The sequence below is a fragment of the Dromiciops gliroides genome, chromosome 2 (assembly GCF_019393635.1).
Source record: "Dromiciops gliroides isolate mDroGli1 chromosome 2, mDroGli1.pri, whole genome shotgun sequence".
In the NCBI taxonomy this organism is placed as follows: Eukaryota; Metazoa; Chordata; class Mammalia; order Microbiotheria; family Microbiotheriidae; genus Dromiciops; species Dromiciops gliroides.
Genome location: NC_057862.1, coordinates 408,391,966 through 408,417,853, shown reverse-complemented (window position 1 = coordinate 408,417,853; position 25,888 = coordinate 408,391,966). Strand labels below are relative to the sequence as shown.

Below are 25,888 nucleotides of genomic sequence, written 5' to 3'. Positions count from 1 at the left end.
CCTGCTGCTATATGACCGTGAGCAAATTACTTAGCTTCGCTGGGCCTAGGTTTTCCTATCAGTAAAACAATAGGGTTGTGTCAAATGATCTTCTAGTATCCCATCCAACTCCATGTTCTTACTAAAAGCCTGCTTTTTGTTTTGCTTAATGAATATTGATTGAGTTCATGAAACTTCTTTCTATAGCCTTCACATTTCTTTTGGGAACATTTATAATTTTAAAAGTGTTTAATTCTCAGGTGTCTTCATTCCTGTATATTCATGTTACCATTACTCATTATGGTTTAATGTCAATGTGAGCCATCTTCAGGGTTGGGGTCTTTGTTTCTTTTAGGCCAAGATTCTTTAGGCCAGAAGAAAGAGAGGGTTATAAATCTGGAGCAGCTAGGTGGTATACAACTTAGAGTCAGAAAGACCTATGTTTGAATTCTGAATCAGACACTAGCTATGTGACTTGAGCAGATTGCCAAACCACTCTATCTCAGTTTCCTCATTTGAAAAAATGATAGTAGTCAGAGCACTCACCTCACAAGGTTGTTGTAAGCATCAGATGAGTTAAAGTGCTTTGCAAACCTATATAAATGACTATTGAAATGCTAACTATTATTAGTATTATAAATCTTATTGCTTCTATGGCATTTCTGTGTTAGAAGTAGAAGGAGAAACTTCAAGAAAAAAAATATTCTTTCACTCCATATTTCTGGAGTGGGAAGACTGTATAGCTCTATCTAGCTGCTGTGTGTATCTACATAAACATTGATTGATTGGTTGGTTGGTTGATTTATTGATACAAGCATAATATTGCATCCATTAGCAGCAAACAGACAAGATTCTGAGAAGACAGCTTCAAAGATGTACATTGCCCTTTTAGTTTCATTCTAGATGTCCTCCAGTGTCCATAGCAGAGGTTCCCTTGGACCGTCTGTTGAAGTCTGCGGTCCTCTTCTCAGTAGAATGTTCTTACATGCAGAAATTAAAATACATAGAATTACAAAGGAAACCAATAGTACTGAAAACAGTTATCAAGATACTTTAAAAAAAAGTTCAGGGATCAGAGACTTTGTCTCTAAGCATACCTTCCTCTTGGAAATCAGAGATAGAATTTACAAAGAGCCATTCATAAATGCTTAGAAGGAAACACAGAACTCCTTTCTGTTTTTCATTCAGATTGAGCTTTTGAAAGACCTCTTGGTTCATACTAATTCTTTTTGTAATTCAAATTGGTCTAAAAGGTGTTTTGTCTATATAATCAGCAATATCTTTTAAAAATAATTTGTTTTTATTTTATAATTTTAATTTTAATTACCTTTACTATTATTATTATTGTATTATTTTAAAAATAATTCCCCAATTACCAAGTGTTTAACTTAAATTTAGGAAGCTAGGTTTTATTGTTATTCAGAATGGATGCCAAATAACATTCTAAAAATGTGCTTTTTCTTCCTTCCTAGCTGGTTGAAATGTTGGATATGTCTGTTCCTGCTGTTGCCAAATTGAGACGTCTTTTAGACAGTCTGCCGAGGGAAGCATTACCAGACATCCTCACTTCAATTATCCGAACGAGCAACAAAGAGAAGCTCCAGGTATCATGCTGCCTTTATGAACTCCGAATTCCCTCTCCTTTTTGATTTGAATCTACATCATGCTTTAGCTAAATAGCCTTACTGTTAGAAATGAATTACCAATAACTGGAATCAGTGATTAAAATGCTTACTGGAAATCTTTGTCACTAACTTTTCAATAAAGTACCATTTTGCATATTTTGTAACTGAAAAATACTTCATTGTTTTGCCCATGACTTGATTATTTTGAAATGTTTTAGAGAGACAGGCAGTATGAGGTAGCCTGGCACTGTAGACTGAGGGCCAGGCTCGGAGTCAGAAACATCTGAGCTCAAACCCTCTATCTGATAACCATAGACAAGTTACTTCCCTCTCTGAGCCTCAGTTTCCTCATCTTTCAAATGAGGATATTCATAGTTTCTATCTTATGTGGTGATTGGAAGGCTATTGTATTGTATGATAATGTAGGCAAAGCTCTTTGGAAACTTGGAGGTGCTACATAAATGTCATTGGTGGTAATCTTGGTTGTTATGATAGAACTATGCTTGACTGTAAAGGCATATCACGAGAGAGAGGAGAAAGTAAAATATAATTTTTCTTCCATTTTAATATATTCCATTTAACAGTTATTCAAGAGAAAAAATGGAATCCTTTGTAACATCCTTTATTTGTCTGAAATGTTCTTATTAATTTAATAAAATTATTTTAGAGATGTTAGGTCTTGAAATATATCCTGGCTATTTAAAATCGCCTCTTTATTTTTGTGTTGACTATACCTGTGTTCTTTCTTAATAACTTGTATAAAGACTCTGATTTTTCTTGTTTTAAACTATGGACCATATTTACATAGTTACTGAAAGGTACCTCTGTCAAAATACCATGAGTAGACATAATTCCTTAACTCATTATGTTTTTTCAGATTTTGGATGCTGTGAGCCTGGAGGAGAGATTCAAAATGACCATACCTTTGCTAGTAAGACAAATCGAAGGCCTTAAATTGCTTCAGAAAACCAGAAAACACAAGCAAGATGATGATAAGAGAGTAAGCCCTATTTTTAATCTTTTTTTTTGCTTTTGCTTTTTAATATTTCACATGATTTTGTATTAGGAATGAGTCTTGATCATTCTTAATAATCTTCAAGTTTCCATAGTAACATTATTCCTATCCAGAACTCAGTTATTTGGCAAGTTTACCTTTTTGAAATGCAAATAAGAACCAGGAAATAAGAAGGGGAGGGTGGTACAGAGTCTTCAGGAAATTTCATATGAGATCCCCCTCAGGTCCTCACTCAGAACCTATTTATTCTTATTTTTTACACAATTCTAACAAGTTGGGCTCTGCGTTTTGCAAACCTGCAACAGGAAAGCATCTACAAATTGCAAGGGGGGAGGGCTACAGATAGTCATATTTATAGTAGGAAGAAGGGATAGGCATCAGCTTGACAATGAAACTATTTAAATAATTACTGTGTGTTCTTCATCCCTACATAACAAAACAGGTCTAACAGGTATCACTGTATTGATGCACGGTACAATGATTAATGCTCATAATGATGGTCTCTAGCCATTAAAACCAAGTTTAATTATATTTATTATCCCTATTTTAAAGAGAGCAGCAAACTGTGAGGTGTACTTCAGAAAGATTTTCATCCAAAAATGTTTTTTTTTTAAATACCTATTTTGGTACATAATGGAATAAACATTCTTTTATTCAAGAAACTTGGTCATCTAAAACAACTTGTTCTCTAACAGTTCCAGATAACCAAGATTTTATTGATATGTTTAATAAAATCAGAATGTTAGAGCTAGAAGGGATTTTAGAGATAAACAGTCTAAGCTTTCTCATTTTGCCAATGAGGAAATGGGTCCTGTAATGGGGAAGGGGCACAGCCAAGTTCTAACAGCTCATGAATACAAATCCAAGATCAGAATCCAGGTTTCATCGCTTTCACTCTAGTTCTTCTTTTAGGCACTATGTTTAGTCCTAGGAATGCAAAGGAATTGGGGCTATTCTAGTTGCTGAAGATAGCATATAAAGGGGAGTTGAAAAGTGGGGTGAGAAACCCAAGTAGGTGCATGATAATATAATCTGGAGAATGAGGGATGGTTGGTCTGGAACCCTTCCACGAAATGAAAGTTCCTAGAAGAACTCACCAGCAGCAACAGGGGCCCACAGGAGCAGAGTTAGGAGGCACTGAGGCCTAGCGGCATACTAGTTGCATTTTCTAGAGAAAATTTGGAGGACCTTGAGTACCAAACAATGATTTAAGTTTTATATTTGAGGCACTGGATGTTTCTGAGCAAGAGTGTAATACAAAGCAATAGGTGTTCTAGAAATATTTTTCAGGCAGAAGTGTGTAGGAAGTATTTGGAAAAGGAAGTACTGAGTCTAGAGACATCATAGAAGTATATAAGATTTTGCTATTTGAAGAGACTTTCAAGATCATTTATTCCAACCCCCTCATTTGACAGATGAAGAAACTGAGGTCTAGATCAGTCTAGAAGTTCTTAGAAGTACTTAAGTATATACTTATTCGGTCATTTTCAGTTATGTCCACCTCTTCATGACCCCATTTGGAGTTTTCTTAACAAAGATACTGGAGTGGTTTGCCATCTCATTCTCCAGCTCATTTTACAGATGAAGAAACTGAGGCAAATAGGGTGAAGTAACTTGCCCAGGGTCCCACAGCTAGTAAGTGTCTGAGGCCAGATTTGAACTCAAGAAGATGAGTCTTCCTGATGACTCCAGGACTGGCACTCTATCCAGTGAACCACCTATCTGTTCATAGATTGGAGCCAGGTTACCCAAATAATCCAATAAACATTTATTAAGCACCTATGATATATCAGTCACTGTACTAAGCACTGGTGATGCAATTAATAAAAATACAGTCCTTGCCCTCAATGAGCTTACCACCTAAAGGGGGAGACAATACACAAAAAGAGTCGAGAAAACACAGGGTAAAGGGGGAAGCTGGGATGGGACGGGACACCAGCAGGTACCCAGAGTGGGATCATAAAGAGTTGGACATGGCTGAAAAATGACTCAACAATAGCAGCCTGGTGTTGAGTTTAGGTTATAAGGGGCTTTAAGAGCCAAATGAAAAAAAAAAAAGAGCCAAATGGAGACGTTTATTTCCTTGTCTCTCCTGTACTTGGTAACAGTTCCTGAGTTGATAAATGCTGGTTGATTGGTTAGATATGTGGGATGAAGGAAAATGAGCTGAGGATGATGTTAAAATTGGAAACTTTGGAAATGGGGAAATTCAGAAGAAGGATGCATATAAACCTCTTCTGAATCTCTGCTCTTCCTAGGTTTCCAGCTTCACTCAGCATCATCCTCTCAGCTCATTTTCCTTCATCCTACATATCTTATATATGTGTGTGTAGCAATATTTATATATGTATATTTCTTATGTGTAGAAATATAGATATATGGGCATAGACAGGCTTTTGCTTCTTTTTGCATCCCCAGTGCTTAGCCTGATGCTTACTGGACACTTAACAATGTTGATTGACTCACACACACACACACACACACACACACACACACACACACACACACACTTTGTAGGTCTAGGAATTATCTGCATAGAGATAACAATTAAGCCATAGGAGCAGGTGCTGTGGTCAATGGGAAGTTCCTTCTTTATAAATTGAAATGAAATTCTTTCAAATCAGATATGCAATTTCAGTAGACTGGTAGGAATAGAAGTGATCTGGCCTAGATCTGAGGGCATTTCTGAGATGAAGAAATGGAAGGCAATGGGTATAGATGATTCATTTGGAAAGCACAGCAGTGAAAAAATAGAGAATAAATAGAATGGTAGCTAGAGGAAGTCAGCAAGACCAAATGTTTGGTTTTCTTGAACATGAAGAACTGTGCGTGCTCTGAAGGCAAAGGGGAAAGGAACTAGGATCTTTTAGAAGAAGGGGAAGAATATGGGATCGTACTTGTTCAAATGATAAATAATTATTTGTATCAAGGAAATATCTGTTAAAGATCTACATATTCATTAGTATTTTTGTCCATAAAGAAGAAATTATGAGCTTTTGTAATGTCTCTGAGATATGGGGGCAGCTAGGTTAATAAAACTAGTGGATAAAGCACTGGCCCTGGATTCAGGAGGACCTAAGTTCAAAACCAGCCTTAGACACTTAACACTTAATACCTGTATGACCCTGGGCAAGTCACTCAATTCTCATTGCCCCGCAAAAAAAGTCTCTGGGATAAATATCAGGGTGCCACAATTATGTTTCAGAATCAATAGCCTGGATTTTGTTAAAGATCACGTTAGTTGTTATTGCTGAGTGTAAGGGCCAAATTTAGTATGGGAAGAGTTAATTGGGCAGCTTGCCTTAATATTGGGGTAAGAAAAGAAACAGCCTCTTTCAAAAACAAAACATGTTTATTAATGGGAACAAATTTAAAAAACAAGTGAGATTAATAAAGCTAGGGACAATGAGAAAGAATCTAAATTTCTGGGGTAAAAAGGCCCCAGGTACCCGAACCTGCCTCCAGCCCAGCCAGCTCCAAAGAGCTAGCTTTGCCTCAAAATCACAAACTCACCACCACCCGAAATCTGTAGCTCTAAGAATTAACTTGCAGTCTCTTCTGTTTTTGTCCAAAGGTCAAACACCAACAGCTCCTCTGTCTACCTTCCTTCCCCGTTTCTCTCAGAAAACTCTCCACAGAAAAACTCCCCTCTCCCTCTTCCTCTAACTGCCTCTGTCTCTCCCACAGGAAGGGGCAGTTCTTAGCCATGCTGAGTCTCCAATTGGCTTATCGCACCCACATGGGCTGTCCCCATTATAATCTAGCCAGGCCCATGTGGGTGTGGGGGAGTTATTAGGGGAGGCTTAGTTACTTAATTTGATACCTTGACCCAGTAAATGTTCCCTGTGGTCAGAATTCCTCTTGTTTGTTCAGTTATCTCCCAGAGTACACACCCTTCTTCTCTTAGGCTTTTAAGCTTAGATTTTTTCAGTCTGACCATAATGAAGCAAAGATAGGGTTATGAAAACCCCAAATCACAATTAATTCCTTACATGAAGAACTTCAGTCCCACTGCATGTGCCCAGGGTGTTTCCCATGCTTTATGTCATTCTCATTAACCTCAGAGTGTGACCACAAGTCAGTCCACCTTTCTTTGAACAATTTACTATATTAAAATAAAAGAATGATATAATAAATGCTCCCCATCCTTTCACATCATTAGATCCTAGCTATTCCCAAAATGTTCTGTTTCTTTCCTAGGATGTTTTCATCATTTCTAATTAGCCAACACCTTGAAATGCTCAATTCAGCAAACATTGTTTCTACTCGGGGCTCAGCAATAATAGTTGATTAATGCTTATTATTCTAAACAGTAAAATAATCTTGCCCTCCGTTCTAGACCTGTGGCTTTGGAAAGTTACTTTGCCCTCTATACCTGTTTCTTTATCTGTAAAACGGGGTAATAATACCTACTTCACAAGGTTGTTGTGAAGGAAACATTTTATAAACAGTGCTATATAAGTGTGAGTAGTGCTTGTTACTTTTATATACTGATTTAATGTTATTATTTAAAACCATGTAACTCTTTGTTCATAGCCCCATATGTAACTAGGTATTGATTCTTGTGATGAAGATGAAGAACATAATGTTTCTGCTTTCTCCCTCAGGTTATAGCCATACGTCCCATCAGGAGGATCACACACATTCCTGGCACTTTAGAAGATGAAGATGAGGAGGAAGATAATGATGATATTGTCATGTTAGAAAAGAAAATCCGAACATCCAGCATGCCAGAGCAAGCTCATAAAGTCTGTGTCAAAGAGATAAAGAGGTGGGTTTAGGCACAAATAGGGGAAATCCATTCATTTATGGCTTCATAACATGTATTTCTGTAGGTGTATTTTCAGGGTCTGCTGTCTGTGCTCCTACGGAAACTGTGGCCAAGCTTTCCCCTCCTGCCTCTGCTCTGAGTTAAAGATGCAGAATGTAAACTCCTTGACAGCAGAGATTGGGTTTCTTTTTTGTCTTTTTATTCCCCAGTGCCCAGAACATTGTAATTGCTTCATTAAGGCTTGAATTTAATGAAATTGAATTGAAAGACTGGCAGAGTTGCTGTTTTCTAATGCCTAGTTCATCTTTTCAGTTTTTAGGCAAATTTATTCAATGTCCTTTTCATTGGGCATGCCATTCCTAACTTTGAGTCTTCCAAGATTTCCAGTTTTCCCTGCCCCCAGGAAATGTCTTGATCATCATCGTTTCTTGCACATCCGTCATTGTACATCCATTTCACAGCTTTTTCCTTCCAAAATTGATAATAAATCAGCTTTCTCTAGATTGTTGTTGTTCGTCCTTTGTTCTCAAAGAGTACCATGACATTGGAATGATGTCATGACTCGAGTTGAATTGGATTTAAGTGAGGGGGAGGGCAAGGTCACCAACCTCACTTCTCTTCTCCAGAGCCAGTGGCAAGATATATTTCGGGATGATTGGACATGGCCCTGATGTTTAAGGCAATTGGGGTTAAGTGACCTGCCCAGGGTCACATAGCTAGTAAGTGTCTGAAGTGAGATTTGAACACAGGTCCTCCTGACTTCAGGGTCAGTGCTCCATCCACTGCACCACCTAGCAGCCCCTCTCTAAATCATTAGAGGACCAGTGATAATCTACTTCTCAACCCCAACCTGCTTAATTAAACGAGGCAGCAACTTCAACTTACTGCTTTGTCACGTCATAGAATGCACCTAGCTGTGCTTAGACATAACAATACTTTGATTTATTTTGCATTTGTTCCATTGTCTCTATGTTCTTTAGATGTCATTGTCATTTTTAATTTGTAAACTCTTAGGGGTAAGGCTTGTTTAATTTTGTTCAGGGAATAGCATAGTAAAGTAAAGCCTCCATTAACTGGGATGCTCAGGAAGTAGGCTGTTCCAGTGGAAAGAATATGATGGTTATCTTAGGATTAAATAAAAAACCGTTTTTGTTTCAGCCCTTTTTAAAAACCTTCGTTAAAAGTCTGAATCGCCTTTCTTGCTTTAGTACAGCCTAGTGAACATAATTGAGTCTTTGAGGTTCTGGCAGTGCCTCAGGGTCATTAATGTTGATTATACAATACTGTTGATAGAAAAGAGATAGAAGATTCTGTGCTAACCTCATGATGTCAGTCAACAAGTATTAAAAATCCACCTTGTACAAAGTGAGTTGGGCAGTAGGAATGTTCTAGAGGTTGGTTGTTGTTTTTTTTAATATCTGATATAAACTTATTTTCATGGTAATTACCTTTTCTAAAAGACTAATGGTTTTTAAAATCTAGTTAACAGTTGTTATTAGTTGAGTTCTAGTTATTGGAGGTTTTATTCTGTTGTAGGTGGATAGGAATGTAAATCTTGGTAGTGGTGGAAGAAACCAGGGGAGCCAGGTAAATGGATACATTTTTCTTGAAGAATCTATTTCTGGGTGGTCTTAGAGAATATCCCTTATCAGACTTTAAATATATAATGGCACATGGGTCTAATTTTCTCCTAGTTTTCAAGGAGAAGGGTTGCAGATTGAGTATTGCCTCTAAAACAAGTGAGCCCCTGTACATATTTAGAAAGTAGCTATTTCCTGTCAAATTAACATCACCTCTCCTTTCAGAAATTACCTGGTATAGTTGAGCTGTGTCCTCCTCTTGGCTCATCTTGCTAAACAAACGTCCCTGCCACTCTTGGTCAAGAGAAGAAAATGGACAGGATGTTACATTTGGAATAAGGTCTCCTATGTCATTGAGCTTGTTTCTTATGTACAATGTTTTTGTTTTTTGGACAGGCTGAAAAAAATGCCTCAGTCAATGCCAGAATATGCCCTGACCAGAAATTATTTGGAACTTATGGTGGAATTACCTTGGAACAAGAGTACAACCGGTAAGCCTGGAGGAAAAAAAGTTCCTTTTCGCAGACAGCCTGTTAACCTGAAAAACTCCTGAAAGCTTTCCTTTGGAAACACAGCCCACTAAGTACTTTGACTCTAATAAATATTAACTGCTTTCTATATAAAAGACACCCCTGGGTGTCTAGGGAATCAAAAACAAAACAAAACGTTCCCTGCCTTCAAATAGCATGTGTTCTAAGCAGGACAGAGAAGTATTTACATTCTAGTTTAAAGAGGGAAAAACATAATATTATTTCCCTGTTACTTAAACCTACTTTAGGCGATTTTTTAAAAACCTGGTTTAGTTAGTTTCTAAACAAATACTCTTTCTTCCTACTGAGTGGATTGGATGCCAGTTTAGTTCTTGGTATGAGATTTATTTAAATGCATTTTACCAACAATTAGAGGGATCAAGAAGAGTTTCCTGTGGGCAAGAGCACATGAGCTGAGTCAGGAATGAAGCCAAGAAATTCATGATGGAAATGAGGAAGGAATTATAAGGGCCAGACTATGCAAAGGCACTGGGTCAAGATGGGGTGGAATTCTGTGTGCAGGGCACAGTAAGGAGGAGGCCAGTTTGGGTTGGAATGTAGACTATGTGAAGGAGAGGGATGCTGAATTAGAGCATCACTGCAACAATTTGAATGAGGGCCTTGTGTGAATTTTAGGAGTTTTTAGGTCACGGCTTTCAAGTAGTTCAATGATTCTTAAATGATTTCTACTCCATCTGTTTTTCAGGTCAGTTGTTTTTGCATTGAGATACCTCATATTTTCTTCTACTTTTTTTTTCAGTCTTTGATGTTTTAATTTTTTTTTTGATGTCTCATGGCATCATTAGTTTCCATTTGATTAATTCTAATTTTCAGGGAGTTATTTTCTTGAGTAAAGCTTTTGTACTTTTTGTTCCAAACTGTTAATTCTCTTTTTTATCTTTCTTCAAAAACTCATTTCTTTTCCCATTTTTTCCTCTGTCACTCTCATTTGGCTTTTAAAATAGTTTTTCAGCTTTTTAAAAAAAACATCATTTTTCTTTAAGGCTTACTTTAGATGTTTTCAAGTCATTCTCTTCTGGATTTGTGCTTCCCAAGTCATAATAGCTCTGGTGAGCTTCTTTTTTTGTTTGTTTTAATTCTTCCAGCTTTCTTCTTGACTTTGGACTTTGTTAGTGCTGGTCTCTGTGCACTTCTAGAGGAACATCTGGCCTGAGCTTCTGTTCTTTTAACATCCTCTTGCTTTTAAGGCTCAGGCAGGAGAGCCTGCATTTTTTCAGTCCCCCCAGAACAATGTAATCCAAAGTGAAATCTTTTCACTGCCCTCTTGGTCTGAGTTTTACAAGTTTCTAACAGAGATTGGGGTGTTTTGGTGTCGTTGGTTGGCAGCTTCAGTAGGCCACTGTTAGCTCACTGGAAGACTCTGCAGGTTCAGAGTGACTGAACCACCGTTCCCCTTTGGTCTAGGACACTTGCATTGGTTATTCCAGGGCAGATTTCCAGCTGAGCTAGAGGCTAGAACTAAGTCCCTGTTGTGCTTCCAGGATCAGAGCTACTCTTTGCTTCCAAACCTGTTTCTTGCTCCAGTACTCAGCTAGGGCCTACTAGCAACTGATCCTGTCCATCACACTTGTGAACTGATCCCCACCTGAGTCTGACCTGGAACTGTGTCGTGGGTGATGGAGTTGCCAGAGAGCAGCTAGTTCTGCACTCTGCACTAGTTCAGGGCTCTCTTACTGCCCCAGTGCCCAGCCTCAACTCCCTTTCAGTTCCTAGGTGTTGTAATACTCTGCATGTGGTACACTCCTGGCCAGACCCTGTCCTCAGTGTCAGCAGATCTGTTCATCTCTCTGTCTCTCTAAGCCAACCTGAGCTGGAAAAATGATTCATCATAGCTTTTTCTTGGATTTTCCAATCACAATTTGGCCTAGTATGTTTTCTAACCTTTGTTGGGAAGGTTTGCTGGGGAAGCTAAGCTGAACTTCTTGCTACTCTGCTATCCCAACTCTGCCTCTTTCTGGGAGTTTTTGAATGAGAAAGTCGTCATTGTCTCCTACCATTTCACTTCTGCATTTGGCCACAGAGTCCTCTCTAAGTGAGTGATTGGTAATTTGGTATCCACTCTAGGAAGGGAAATGGTAAACGCTTACATCTAAGAGTTTTGTATCCAAATGAGACTTATTACAGGATATTCTATACAGCAAAGCAATATGGTATCATTTATAGAAAGTCATCCTTGGAATCTTGGGTTAACTTCCTTCCTGTGACGTAGTATCTGTGTGACTCTAAGTTGTTAAGCCTAAAATTCTAACTGTGATGTTTAAAAATCTGAGTGGTTGCCTTAAATTAGAAATATATAGCACCAATCTTTGGGCATTAAGTATTTATTAAAGTATATTAGGGGTTAGTAAAGAGAACATGTGGAGAAAGAAAGAAAAAAACCCTAGCTCCCTGCACCTGAGGCTTCTCCTCTCGCTCTCTCCAAACAGAAAAGACCTTCACCCGCCTTCCCTTGAGGGGAAGCCCTCTGAGGCCGCCCAGGCCCAGTCCCTACACACACAGCTCCAAGCTAATTGACTGATAGCATTGATAGACAAGACTTACAGGCAGTAACTTCCAGACACCAGACAGCTTCTGGATGCTTAGTCACATGTTTTCTTTTCAGGGGGTATCACCCTGGTTCTCACAATATCCCTCTCAGCAGGGGGATGGCACTGGATTCTCACACGGTGCTCTAGGCAACTATGTGACTACAGATTTCAGAGAAGGTGCTGAGCTGCATTGGTAGAGGAAGAGCTTCCTCACTTGGGAGTTCCCTATACCAAGGAAATCTCTAGTCCAGTCCATTTCCCAGGAGAGACCAGGGAGGGCGCCATTGCCCTCTAAATCTGCATCCATATTGAGGTGGTACTGAGGTCCCAAGATAGCTTCCCAGCTTTCCCTTCTTGTACATGAAAAGTCCCATTTCTGACTTGTTAGGGATTCTCTCTGTTTTATGAGGTATTGGGATATTGATTGGTAGGAAACAGGGTGTTACCTTTTACCTCAGCTTCCAGATCTACACTTGGGAATGTCTGAGGGCTATAACTGGCTGCAAGGAATAAGAATCAGAGAATCAGAATGTTCCCCCATCTACCAAAGGTTAACTAATAAGGGGAATGTGGAGTTATCTGTCTACTATCCCAGGTGCTATGAGTCTGATGGACCCCAGGTGGATACTATCTACAAAATAATAAATGGGGAGACTTCTGTTAGTTTTAGGGATGAAAGCACAAGAGGAAAAAACTCTGCGAGTAAAAATAGACATAAACCTTTCCAAGGAGGCTTGACTCTCTTTGACCCTCTTTCGCCAGACCATTGCTATTGGGTTGCTGTCTCAAGTGAGTACTTGCTTGTAAATTTTCTCCTTGGGATTCTACACATGAATACTAACTCTGACTTCGTAGAGGACCAAGAAATAAACTTCTAGTACATAAAGATCCTGACGTGGAGGAAAGAGAGGGAAAGACCTTTTATGTTAATATAGTTATAGATACATGCAAATGTGTTCCAGCCAGTATTATCAGTGCATTTGCATTTCCCAGAGAAAGGGTGTCACTTGCAGTTATGAAATTTCAAAAAGCAAACTCATCTTCTGCATGTCATAAGGAACAACAAACCAGGCATTATGAAATAGCGTTAGTCATAATTTAACGATCCCTGTAACAAATGTGAAATAAGACTAGAAAGAAGTCCATAATTTCACTGTGATATTTTTTTTTGGAGACCATACTTTCTCTAGCTATTAAACAAAATAGGAAAAGATGCATGCTCATCACATGTATATGCTAATGCCCAAATCTTTTACAGACCTTCCCCTCCATGCCAATAAAAGATGTATTTTTTTAAAACTTAAAAAAAAAAGCAGTTGTTTTTTCTCATGCATGTACTGTGTGCAAAGCAAAACGATAACTAACCATATAAGCCAGTCTATAATAGGTGCTAAGGGAGTGTGAAAGACAGTTCCCTTTCCTTCAAGAAAAGGAACTGCATATATAGATAGCATAGAGAACAGAACCTCTATTGAATTTTACTTCCTCATTGCTTAAAGCTTTTTCAGGAACTTAAGCCCTTTTTATCCTTGCTTAGTTAATTTCTCCCTACTGGATAAATTGAGTGCCAGTTTAGCCCTTAAAATAAGATTTGTTTTGGGGGCAGCCAGGTGACACAGTGGCTAGTGTACTAGGCCCGGAGTCAGGAAGACCTGAGTTAAAATCTGGCTTTAGACACTAGCTGTGTGACTGAGCAAGTCACTTAACCCTCTCTACCTCAGTTTTCTCCTGTGTAAAATGAACTGGAAAAGGAAATGGCAAACCACTCCCATATCTTTGCTAGAAAACCCTAAATGGGGTCATGAAGAGTTGAGCACAACTGAAATGACTGAACAACAACAATAAGATTTGTTTAAATGTATTTCACAATTTTTGGGATATAATTTTATTTACATATGGTTTTTAATAATTGTAACAAATCTTTTCTCACCAGGTTCCCCTGCCTGGACACCAGCCACACCCTACTGAATGGTGTATGCCCCGGTATTGATTAGTTATTAGATTCTCTGAGAGCAGTAATGAAGTCACTTAATAATCATTAATTAACTAATAACTATCCTATTTTCTCAGCATAAGAGAAACTATGGTTGTCTATTTTTATTGAGCAGATATATTATCTTGGCTTCTATTGTTAGTTCCATGTAGGAAAATGAGGTTCTTCAACGTACATTTATATGGCTATCATTCAAGCATAGGAAAAAAAAAAAAGGTTGTTCCTGCCAGGTTTTAGTATATTGAATTGTTAGGACAGTAGTTCCTAACTTCCTAAAAGAATAGCTCTGAGAAAATATACTGACTGTACTCTATAATACCTTTTTTTTCTTTTGTTTTTCTTTTCTTCTTCTTTTTTTTTTTTTTTTTTGGTGAGGCGATTGGGGTTAAGTGACTTGCCCAGGGTCACACAGCTAGTGTCAAGTGTCTCTGATCGGATTTGAACTCAGGTCCTCCTGAATCCAGGGCCAGTGCTCTATCCACTGTGCCACCTAGCTGCCCCTATAATACCTTTTTTGAATGTAGTATTTTAACAGACATTACTTTTTCATTAGTCTTTTTCATTTGCAAGTCAATATAAAAGTAAGCTTTCCCAGAGCTTGCTAAGGATGGCAGCTTCCCTTCCTGCTAAATTCCTTATCTGGCTTCATTTATAGGAGGAGCTCAGAAGTATATCCTGAAAGTATGCCTTTCTAAGCTCCAGCTCAGAGGATTACTCACTTTTTGTTCAATTCATTTAAGCTTCCCCATCATATTCTCAAAGCATAGATGAAATGGGACAGCTGTCTGCTGTCCACACCTTTGTGGTGGCCTAGGCTTATTTTCTGAGGGACTCCAGAATGAGTCCATATAGTTGCAAATTATGGGATACCTTGATAAGAGAAGAATCAAAATTGCAAATGACCCAGAAGCAGTTGTAAAATGAATGGTGGGCTTAAGTAATGTAGAACATTATCAATGATGACTTCTTTGGGAGAAGTCTGGTAAGAATATCATCATAAACATTCATAGACATGCCTGGCAATCAGTAAACATTTATTAAGCTTCTCCTAGGTACCAGGCATTGTGCTAAGCCCTGGGAATACCGCCCCCCAAAAGGCAGAATACAGTCCCTACCTTCAAGGAGCTTAGAATCTAATGGAGAAGACAATATTCAAACACACATACAGAGCAAGCCATGTACAGGATAAATAGGAAATAATTAACAGGCTACAAAAGAAGATGGCCTGGCTAGGCAGCAAGAAGAATAAGATGGACAGCCCAAGTACAGAAACAACATACATGAAATATGGATGAGAGGAAGGCCTCCTCATGTTATATACATCTTTTGAGGAGTAAGGGAAAGACATGGGGAAGAATTGCACAGGGTAAGAAGGGATGTTGTATTCAGTTCTGTACACTGAGTGCCCACAAGGAGGACATCAGTGATGGGGATGAGGATAGGAATCATGTCTTAGGATGATCAGTTGAAGGAACTGAGAAGATAGGGCGGAGATAGGGAGACAAAAGCAATCACTTAAAACATTTGAAGAATTGTCATCCAGAAGGATTAGACTTTATGTTCTTGGCCTCAGAGGGCAAAGTTAGGAACAATCACAGTGACAGAAAGCTACAGAGAAACAGATTTAGGCTAAACTAACAATTAGAACTGTGCAGCTAATAGAATGTGGGAGGGATTTCTCTTCTGTTAAAGGTTAGATTAGATAACATTTGAGGTCCTTCTAAGGCATAAATGAAAAATATAGTCGGGAGATAGATAGACAAATAGAGAGATAATTAGGAATCATCCTGTGAAAGGCCTTGAATGCCAGACTTAAGAGTTTGAATTTCTCCTCTGGTGATTGAGAGTCATTGGAGATTTATGAACAGAGGAATAAAGTGAAAGGGTGCTTTAAGAAGGTGGCAGATGAGCTGGAGGTGTAAGAGCCTGTTGAGAAGACCAGTGGAGAGGTTCATTGCAATGATCCAGGCCTCTGGCTATACAGACTGATGTTAATGAAAGGAAGAGAGAGAGGGAGATACTGTAGAGAAAGAGCTATCCGACCAAAGAAAAGCAATGCAAATGAAAGCTGTGAACAGAACTTGCAATAATGAATAGGTCCTCCTAATGGAGAAGAATATGGACTAAAGGCCTTCCTTTGCCATCCCTCTATTTGATTTCTCTTACATTTCCTTGACACTTGTTTTTGTTCTTGTTTGAGCAATGAGGCATAATGTGTTAAGTTCATCTTCAGCTCATCCCTTGTTACTCACTCTTACACTTTGTGTGAAAAAGTTGATCATTTTCTGGGTTGAGGTTTTATTTGCCACTTTCAATTGCAATACACATTATATAAGAGAAACCAAGTCATACTTTTACCTTAGTCTCTGGGAACCTGAGCTCTTTTTTCTCCCTAGATTAAAACAGGGCTCACGATTCAGGAAGTATGATTCACAGTGCATAGTCATAGTGAACTTGAGAAGAAAGAGTCTCTCAGTAAACTGAGAAATCTAGCTTTTTGGAACTTGCTGTGAAGAAATATTGCCCTCTAGTGGAATCTTTTCTAGTCAGAAATGATGGCACTAAACTATTAACAACTGAAACAGAAATTCATAGTTTCAGTCAGGCCGATCTTTTCTGGAAGACACACATGAGATGCATACAGTGAGGCATGACTTCTGGTATATGTGGTCACTTCCTTTAATCTGGCCCACTTTGGGAGGGGGTGGGCAGTGGAGCAGGTGACTAGACTACATTGCCCTTTGAATCACCTTTCCTCCAAATAAGTTAGACACTGTTTCATCAGACCCCAGGCAGGCCCTGCCTCATTCACTGCCTCGTTAGGTACAATCCTGCAGGGCCTGAAGAAGCTGGTAACAAATGGAAGAGCTGCCAAACTGATAGAGTTCCATCTGCTGAGAGTCGTTCATCTGTGTGTTTGTCAAGAGGGGAGACTGTGTTTTGCTAAAGAAACAGCAGACCACAGCCTGACAAATATTGGCTCAACTGCTGTTAACTAGCCCAAGACTTTGGTTTCATGTCTGTAATAAACCTGGTAATCTTATTTTTTCCAAATCCTGATTTATGGGTGTTTTGAAGAAAGCTACACCCCAAATCCCTTTACAAATATAATTACATATTTGGGCTTCTCTTCTTTCTTTTTTTTAAAATTTAATTTAATTTAAATTTAAATTTTTTATTTAATAAAATATTTTATTTTTTTACATGTAAAGATAGTTCTCAACTTTTGTTTATACAAGCTTTATAATTTCAGATTTTTCTCCCTCCCCCCTCCCCTAGACAGCAGGTAATCTGATATAGGTGTTTATATATATATATATATATGTGTGTGTGTGTGTATACATATATATATATATACACACACATAATAACATTAATCCTATTTCTGCATTAGTCATGTTATAAGAGAAAAATCAGAGCAATGATGAAAAACCTCAAAATAGAAAAACATCAGCACCAAAAACAAAAGAAATAGTATGGTTCATTCAGCATCTATATTCCACAGTTCTTTTTTTTTTTCTTGGATTTGGAGATGCTCTTCTATCATGAGTTCCCTGGAACTCTTCTGTACCATTGCATTGGTGAGAAGAATATAGTCCATCACAGTAGATCAACACTCAATATTGATGATACTGCGTACAATGTTCTTCTGGTTCTGCTCATCTCACTCATCAGCCCACACAAGACCCTCCAGGTTTCTCTGAACTCCTCCTGCTCATCGTTTCTTACAGCACAATAGTATTCCATTGTATTCATATACCACGACTTGTCCAGCCATTCCCCAATTGATGGGCATCCCCTCAACTTCCAATTCCTTGCCACCACATAAAGAGCAGCTATAAATATTTTTGTACATGTGGGTCCCTTTCCCCTTTCCATGATTTCTTTGGGCAAAAGACCCAAAAGTGGTATTGCTGGATCAAAGGGTATGGACAGCTTTATCGCCCTTTGGGCATAATTCCAAATTGCTCTCCAGAATGGTTGGATCAGTTCACAGCTCCACCAACAATGCATTAGTGGGCTTCTCTTCTTTCAGCAAACTATTGCCCTGTATACTGATGTTAATGACCTCTGTGAAATACTCAGTTGCGGAGAATCAATCAGGTGAAAATTACAGTCACTTTGTTTACTGCTTTAGCGAGTTGCTTTTTCTGTGTATGTTTTCATTTAGCTTATTTATGTAATAGCACTAGGTTATCTCTGGACATTTGCTATCTCTACTTTGTCTCCTCTCTTCAACCTCTCCTGACTTCTCGATTTTCATTGAGGTTATTGAGTTACCAAGATTGGAAACCTAGGAGTCCCCCATAACTCTTCATTTTCCCTTAGCCCCCATATCTAATCAATTATCAGTTACTATGGATTCTACCTCCACAGAACCTCTCTTATATCCACTTTCTTCTTCCTGTAAGTCTCTACTTACAGGACTACCTCCCTAGTTTGGGCCTGCATCATCTCTCATCTTGACTTTTGCAATAGCTTTTTAATATATAAGAATGTTAAGTGCTAAGTCACTCAGTGGTGACCTTTATGAAAACTTGATCTGGGAAGTTTGTCCCAAAAGAAATGAAAAAATCCACCTCCCTCCCTTCTTTACACTTGTGGAAGACTGTTGGTGTGGATCACTGCATATACCATCAGACTCAGTTGATGAACTTCTTTTTTTCTTTTGTTCTAAGGAATAGGTCTCTAGGTATGGGAGGAGATATATAAATTTAAAATAAAGTCATATGAAGTTAACATATAGTGATAGGAATATATTTATTTAAGAAAGCTTAGTTTAGGAAACAAGAACAGATTATATAGAAATTGTACCCCCTTGAGAAATGTTTTCTCTCTCAAAAAACTAATCTGTAGATGTAGGTATCATTTCTCAAGTGGAAATGAATATCTACAATACTTTCAAAAGATGGAGATTACAGTAGGATGTGGTTTTGCTCCTAGCCTTTGTTATGTAGATGAGCCATGTCTGAACCTCCCTTGAGATATCCTACCACAGGAAAAAAATTCAGTCTTTTCTTGGTCCATCCTATTTTCCAATAACAGTTTGACTATCAGGCCTGAAAGAGCCTTTTCAGTTAAAGTAAAAATGAGATACTTGATTTGAGTATTCAAATTGTTTCAACTCTATTGCTTGACAGACCGCCTTGATATCCGGGCAGCCCGAATTCTTTTGGACAATGACCATTACGCCATGGACAAGTTGAAGAAAAGGGTTCTGGAATACTTAGCTGTCAGGCAGCTGAAGAACAACCTGAAGGGCCCAATCCTATGCTTTGTCGGCCCCCCTGGAGTTGGCAAAACAAGCGTAGGAAGATCAGTAGCAAAGACCTTGGGTCGAGAATTTCACAGGATTGCCCTGGGAGGCGTGTGTGATCAGTCTGACATTCGAGGACACAGGTATTTCTCTTTTCTGCATTAAAGGACTTGATTTTTCTAACATGCCATTTCTTCCGCTCACTACCTCCACAGCCTTGTAGCCAAATTATCCTTGAAAGACAGTTTTAATAATGGCTCAACTTGGTTGGAAGACAGATTTACCAGCCATCTTCATGTTCCATTTGAGTAAAAGAGCAAGTTCTTTAGGGGTGAAAATGACATTCTCTTTATGACTCATTAGGCCAGGGACCAGCACATTTTGCTTTGCATCGAGGTGCCTCCTGAAATTTAGGAACATATGAATTTTTCTGCTTTTAAGGTTTGGTTTTTCATGGTAGCACAAAACTAACCAACCAAAAAACCTTTCTCCCATGCTACCATTTAATAATATAAGTGAATGCTTACTTTTAAACAGTTATGGACATTTATTGCATACATAATAGCATTCTAATGTCAGACAACAAATATATTCTACAATTCCACTGTTTCCCATTTGCCTACATAGTCTTGTGCAAATTAAGTATCCTTGGCATAACTATTCCCTTATAAAAATTAATAAAACAACACAGGAGTATCAGCATAGTGCAGTGAATAAAAGGCAGCATTAAAGTCAAACCTGAGTTCAGGGCCTTTCTCTAACACATTCTGACTGTGAGACTATGGGCTACTTACTCAGCAGCTTTCCAAGGCTACAACACATAGTTATAGTAGTGATCTATATCAGCGGAGGGAGTTCCACCCCCCGCCTTACAAATGCAATCATAAGCCTGACTCTTCCCCATCCCCAAAAATATGCCTCCTTATTCCCTCAGTCTCCTCCATTAGTCTCTGTGATTTGATCCCTCCAACCTCTTTTTCTCTAATTTCATCTTTATTTCCTCTCTTCACACTCTCTCTCTTTTAACTCTTCTTTATCTCATACTTCCAACTCATCCCACACCTGATAGTCATGTTAGTCTGGACTACTTCATTCATGGGAGGACGAGAAAGGAGGAGCAGACTAGAGTGGCTGCTTGTAGGGCAAGAGAATTTTCCATCTGGGGGCCCTGGACCTGGATTGCCTCCTTAGGTTCAGCTCCTTAGCACCATGACAATTGAAAAGGAATCCTCAATGTGTTAGATCTATTAAGAGGATCTATTATCGTCTACACCGAGGACATACCATCGAACAACTAAGATGAATTTATCATCTTTATAATTAAAAGAGAAATAAGTTGTGGGAGTCTTTTTTGTGTTTCCTTCAGTTTTGCTTTGGGTTTTTTGTTTGCTTAAACTCCGAAATGGAGAAGAGTTGGTTTGGTACATAAAATGTAAAAGTAGAAAGGCTTATCTGTGAACTTCTGTGACACCTTAGCTTTAGGAACAAACAATTCATTTGGATCACGAGAACTATTTCCCAATAATAGCTTATATTGACATAGCACTTTATTGTTACCTGTGAGACACCTTTTATGCATTACTCATTATGAGTTTCCTTAGATTAAAAAAATATACCAAAGTGTGTCTACACCATAAAGAGGTCTTTATCACAATTTAACTGTCAGAGAGATCTGTAGATTATCAGCACACTGCAAAACAAAGTCTATGAAAAAAGAAAGCAGCCCCCAAATTAGAATGTCTTATTTCATATTTCATTTTCCATATAATAGAAGTTACCTTATCCAAATAGATAATCATGACATTTTCCACTTACCAGATTGAATGAGAAAGGGCAAAGAACTCTTTCTTTAAACCATAGTTTAACCCAACGCTTCTTAAACTGAAACTGAATGTGGGGGTCATAAAAAATTTGGCAACAGTAAAAGATTACGTATACTATTTTATATGCCTATATGCCTGGGGTTGTGTAAAAATTTCCTGGGTGAAAAGGGGTCGCAAATGGAAAAAGTTTAAGAATCCCTCTTTAGGCACTAGTTTCTCCAGGAACTTTTATTTACTCTTTTCCCCCTTTCCATATAACTCCACTCCCCCTCTCCCCCTCGATTGCTAGGGCCCTTCTTCCCTCTTATTTTCTAATTATTGTGTACATATTTACAGCACAGTGCCTGAACATAGCAGGCTTTTAATAAATACTTGTTGATTGGTTGTTCAGGTAAAACTTTCCACGTGTTAAAAAAAAAAAAAAGAGAGAAGTTACAGAGAACAAGGAGCCTTCACAGATGGCTAATTAAGTTCATTCTCTTTAAATATTTCCTGTGATATTTCAGGTGCTTTTTACTCAATCAAGGGTTGATGTTGTTTTTGCTCTGTTTTAATTCCCACATAAGCCACTAGAGGCTGTTGTTTGCTTCCACAAGGAAGCAAAAGGGCAAAGGACCCACTTCTGCTGAAGTACCTGATTTTAGGACTTGATGGGCCCTTCTCCACAGAGGATTCAGTTATACAAGGTAGAAAGCAACTTCTGATCCCATGCATAGCTCGAAGATCTGGAGTCAAGGCAGCTCAGAATTCCTACCTCCCCCCCCCTTCCCATCAAGGTGATGGTGGTAATGGTAGTGAGATACTGGCTGTGAAGTTGGGGAAAATGATGGGCACAAGGGATATCATATTTTACCAGATCCTGTACTTCTGTTTTTCTCAATTTCTTCCACACTGAGTGGTAAGTGTTGAGTATTTTTCAGCACAGACCCCAAATAGGACAAGTTAAAAATTAGAAGCTACCTTTTTTTCCCTTTTGTTAGTGTATTTTAGCAATTGAAATTTCTAAAGCACATCACACTTAAAACATTTATTTCTTACTGAGTGCCAAGACCATGAAAAATATGATTTTTTTTTGTGGGAAAGCTATGAAAAATATTTCCCAACAATGACATCTATGCCTATTCGTTCAGCTATAAGCCGTTCAATGTGAAATCTTTGAAAAGAGACAAATCATATCTTGGTATAGATGGAAAAATAGATAAAATTAATATTTCAATTACATTTTACTGTTGAATTCCAATTGACTTGCTTCTAACCAAATAAAAATGATGTCATTCTCTTCCTAAGATAAAAACTTAAGCCACAACCATGTACTGGGGAGGTGGAGACAAGTATAGCGGACTGCCAAGAGCCCTGGATTGTATGTCACAGGTGTCTGGCTCCATCTTCGCCACCTACTGATTATATGACCTTGAGCAAGTCATTAAACTTCACTGGACCTCAACTTCCTATCTATAAAACTAAGCTGGACTAGATTCCCAGCCCTCTAGCCAGTGATGATACCTTTTGGACACTTTGAGCTTCATTATTCATCTGCTACCCACTACTACCTCTGTGGCTAACAATCTTCCACCACCTATATTTTCCCCATCCCCTTATTAATCACCAGTCACATAGGAGCAAATCATCCCTAACCCTACTACTGATTTACTCATCCTCATCTTCTTCAGCATTGCCTACTCTTTCCCTTGTACTCTCTAGAATTCCTTTATATTATTCCTGCACTTATTCTCTCTCCCCTTTTAAAAATGATATGGCAAGAGGCATGAAACCTGCATCATTCTTTTCTAACTTTGAATAGACTTCTTTTCTCTTGAGTGGCTCTACTGCCTACAGTAAATAAAGACTTAAATGAGATTATAAAATGACTTTTTTCCCCCAAAAGACTTGAATGTGAAGAAGATGGGGATGAGGGGAACAACATATGTCGGAAAAAAAGTGTACCTTTAGTCTAAAATACCTGCTCTTTAAATTTTTTAAATGTAATTTAATTTTTTCGATGAACAAAAAAATCTATTTTCTCTTCCTTATACCTCTTTTCCTTATCCCCCCCTCTAATTTGGAATAAGAAAAACAAAACCCTTATAATGAATAAAATAATCAAACAAGACAAATCCTCTCATTGGCCATGTCCAAAAAAAATGTGTCATATTTTTCACTTAGAGACCATCACCTCTGTAAGGAATTGGGTAGCATGTTTCATCTTAAGTCATCTGGAGTTGTGGTTGATCACTAACTACATTGATCAGTGTTCTTAGGTTTTTCGAAGTTGTTTGTCTTTACAATGTTGTTTTTGGATAAATTGTTCTGGTTCTACTTACTTCACTCTGCATCAATTCATACAAGTCTTCTAAGGTATGTCTAAGACTATCTCCTTCATCATTTCTTTTAACAGTACTATTCCATTCCATTCATGTATCGTAATTTGATAAATCACTCAACTAATGGATACCCTCTTAGTTTTCAGCTCTTTGTCACCACAAAAAAAGCTATTATTATAAGTAGTTTCTCATATTGTTTAGACTAAACTATTTGTTTTAAACATCATGTCACTTATCTCTAAGAAATAAATAGAAGGCTGGAATTTTTATCACTAAAAAGACTCTTTGGACTTAGCATCCACTGGTTATTAATTTTTTATGAATAGATTATAGTTCTGTCATAGCTGGTGGATGCTCAGAAACTTAACGTGTTAGAATTCCATTAACAGTGTTGCCTATTGGTATGCCACTAGAGTGTATTGTCCGCATACCTCCTGAAGTACAGAAGTCTTAAAAAGTTTGATTTGAAAATATTTTGTTTGAAGATGGCCAAAAAACCTCATAAACATATAAAAATACATAAATACATATTTGTAGCTCTCAGTTTTTCACTGTACCTTCCAAAGAGAAAAGGAGTATATCTTCCAGATTACAGCATGGACATGGAGTGGGATTTAAGGGCACACTTGGCTCTACGTGACAGTCCAAAAACTGAATTTTGGAAACACCCGTATCTTGCTAGTTGAGCACTGGTCACGTGCTTATTATTGGCATTCATGTGAATACTTGTTTTTCCTTCTTAGCCTGTGTGTAGCTACTACTGTTCTGCAGTCTTAAAATAGCCAGAGAAAAACAGAGCTGCTTTATCAAGCTTCTCCCAGCTCTCTAAAATGCATCACATAGGCTTTCATCACTTACCTTTCTCATATGCAGAATGTCATCTCTATCCATTTAGCCCAGATACCTATTGGAGGATTATATAGCCAGTTGGGAATGGTTTCTTTTTTAAAAATCAGTCCTTCCCCAATGTTTCATGATTTGGGGGTAGGGAGGAAAGAAGGTATATTTTTTCTTGATTTTCAGTTGTCTGGCATTGGTAGTGTTTTATTTTAATTAATTTTTCTGTGGCAATTTCTTTTAAGCGGTTAATTAGCTTACTGATGGGAGTGCAGGAGGGAAGTCTTCATATTCCCCAGCCTAACAAGTCAAGAGTAAAGGCATTTATTAAGCATCTACTATGTGCTAAATTTGTGCTAAGCCCTGGGTATACAAAGAAAAGCAAAAGACAGTCCTTTTTCTCTTGGAGCTCACAGTCTTTTACTGGGGGAAAAAACATGCAAACAACTACTTATAAACAAAATATATACAGGATAAATTGGAAATCAACAAAGGGAAAGCACTGGCATTGTGGAGGATCAGGAAAGATTTCTCACAGAAGATGAGATTTTAGCTAGGTCTTGAGGAAAGCCAAGAGATAGAAAGGAGGGGGAGAGCATTCCAGGCATGGGGAACAGCCAGTGAAAGATGCACAGATTGTGGAGATCAAATGTCGTGTTCAAAGAACAGCAAGGAGGCCAATGTCACTGGATCACAAATGGCCTCCATTTTTTTTTTTTTGGTAAAATTTGAGGCAAGGGTCTCCTTGCACATAGTAGGTTCTTGATAAAAGTTTGCAGACTTGGGGCAGCTAGGTGGTGCAGTGGATAAAGCATCCGCCCTGGATTCAGGAGTACCTGAGTTCAAATCCAGCCTCGGGCACTTGATACTTACTAGCTGTGTGACCCTGGGCAAGTCACTTAACCCCCATTGCCCTGCAAAAAAAAAAAAGACTTGATCAGCAAGAGCCCTCTAATTGAATGTGAGCTTAAAAACTATAAATAGAACATATGGAATAAACTTCCTTTACTTAGCAAAAATGAAGGTATAAAGGTTCATAGTATTTTATTTACACTATTTCACTATTCACAATAGCAGAATGAAGCAGAATGGGGACCTGACCTAGCAGCTAGGAAGATGTGGGTCCAGGTCCTCCCTCTGATGTACTAGCTTTGTGACCTTAACCGCTCAGGTTAAATGCCACCACCCCCTCCCCCAACAACTCTAAGGCTGTTAGAGAATAGTTACAGTTTTGCATTTGTAGAAAAGAGTTTTCTTACCATGAGTTAACCTACCCCAAGGAAATCACAGATTTGTTTGTTTGTTTTTTTTAATTGGAAATGAAAAGCAAATAAGTAGGTGCTTTATTCCTTATGGTGTTTTGGGATTATATTTTGATGGTTTTTAGCAGTGGCCTAAAACCAGAAAACATTTTTGAAGACACTTCTCTTTGAAGATACTAGTACTAGAGCAGACAATAAAAGCATTACTTAATTATCGGGGGGATGGGGGGGGCCATATATGGTTAGCCCTTATTTTGACATTAACTGGTCTGACACATTAGAACTGTCTCTAGTTATTTCTAGAAAGCGTAAAGTAAATTGTTTGGGAAAATGATAAACCTTTAAC

At 38.2% G+C, this 25,888-nt stretch overlaps 1 protein-coding gene across 1 annotated transcript in view; it reads left to right on the top strand.

The window, feature by feature from the left end:
- Positions 1 to 25,888, top strand: part of LONP2 (lon peptidase 2, peroxisomal) — a 127,931-nt gene that overhangs the window by 17,012 nt on the left and 85,031 nt on the right. Inside the window, exons 3-7 of the mRNA XM_043986715.1 lie at positions 1,452 to 1,583; positions 2,482 to 2,604; positions 7,227 to 7,390; positions 9,367 to 9,461; positions 19,184 to 19,442. Of these exons, the coding sequence (XP_043842650.1) occupies positions 1,452 to 1,583; positions 2,482 to 2,604; positions 7,227 to 7,390; positions 9,367 to 9,461; positions 19,184 to 19,442 (773 nt within the window). The remainder of the gene's footprint in view (positions 1 to 1,451; positions 1,584 to 2,481; positions 2,605 to 7,226; positions 7,391 to 9,366; positions 9,462 to 19,183; positions 19,443 to 25,888) is intronic.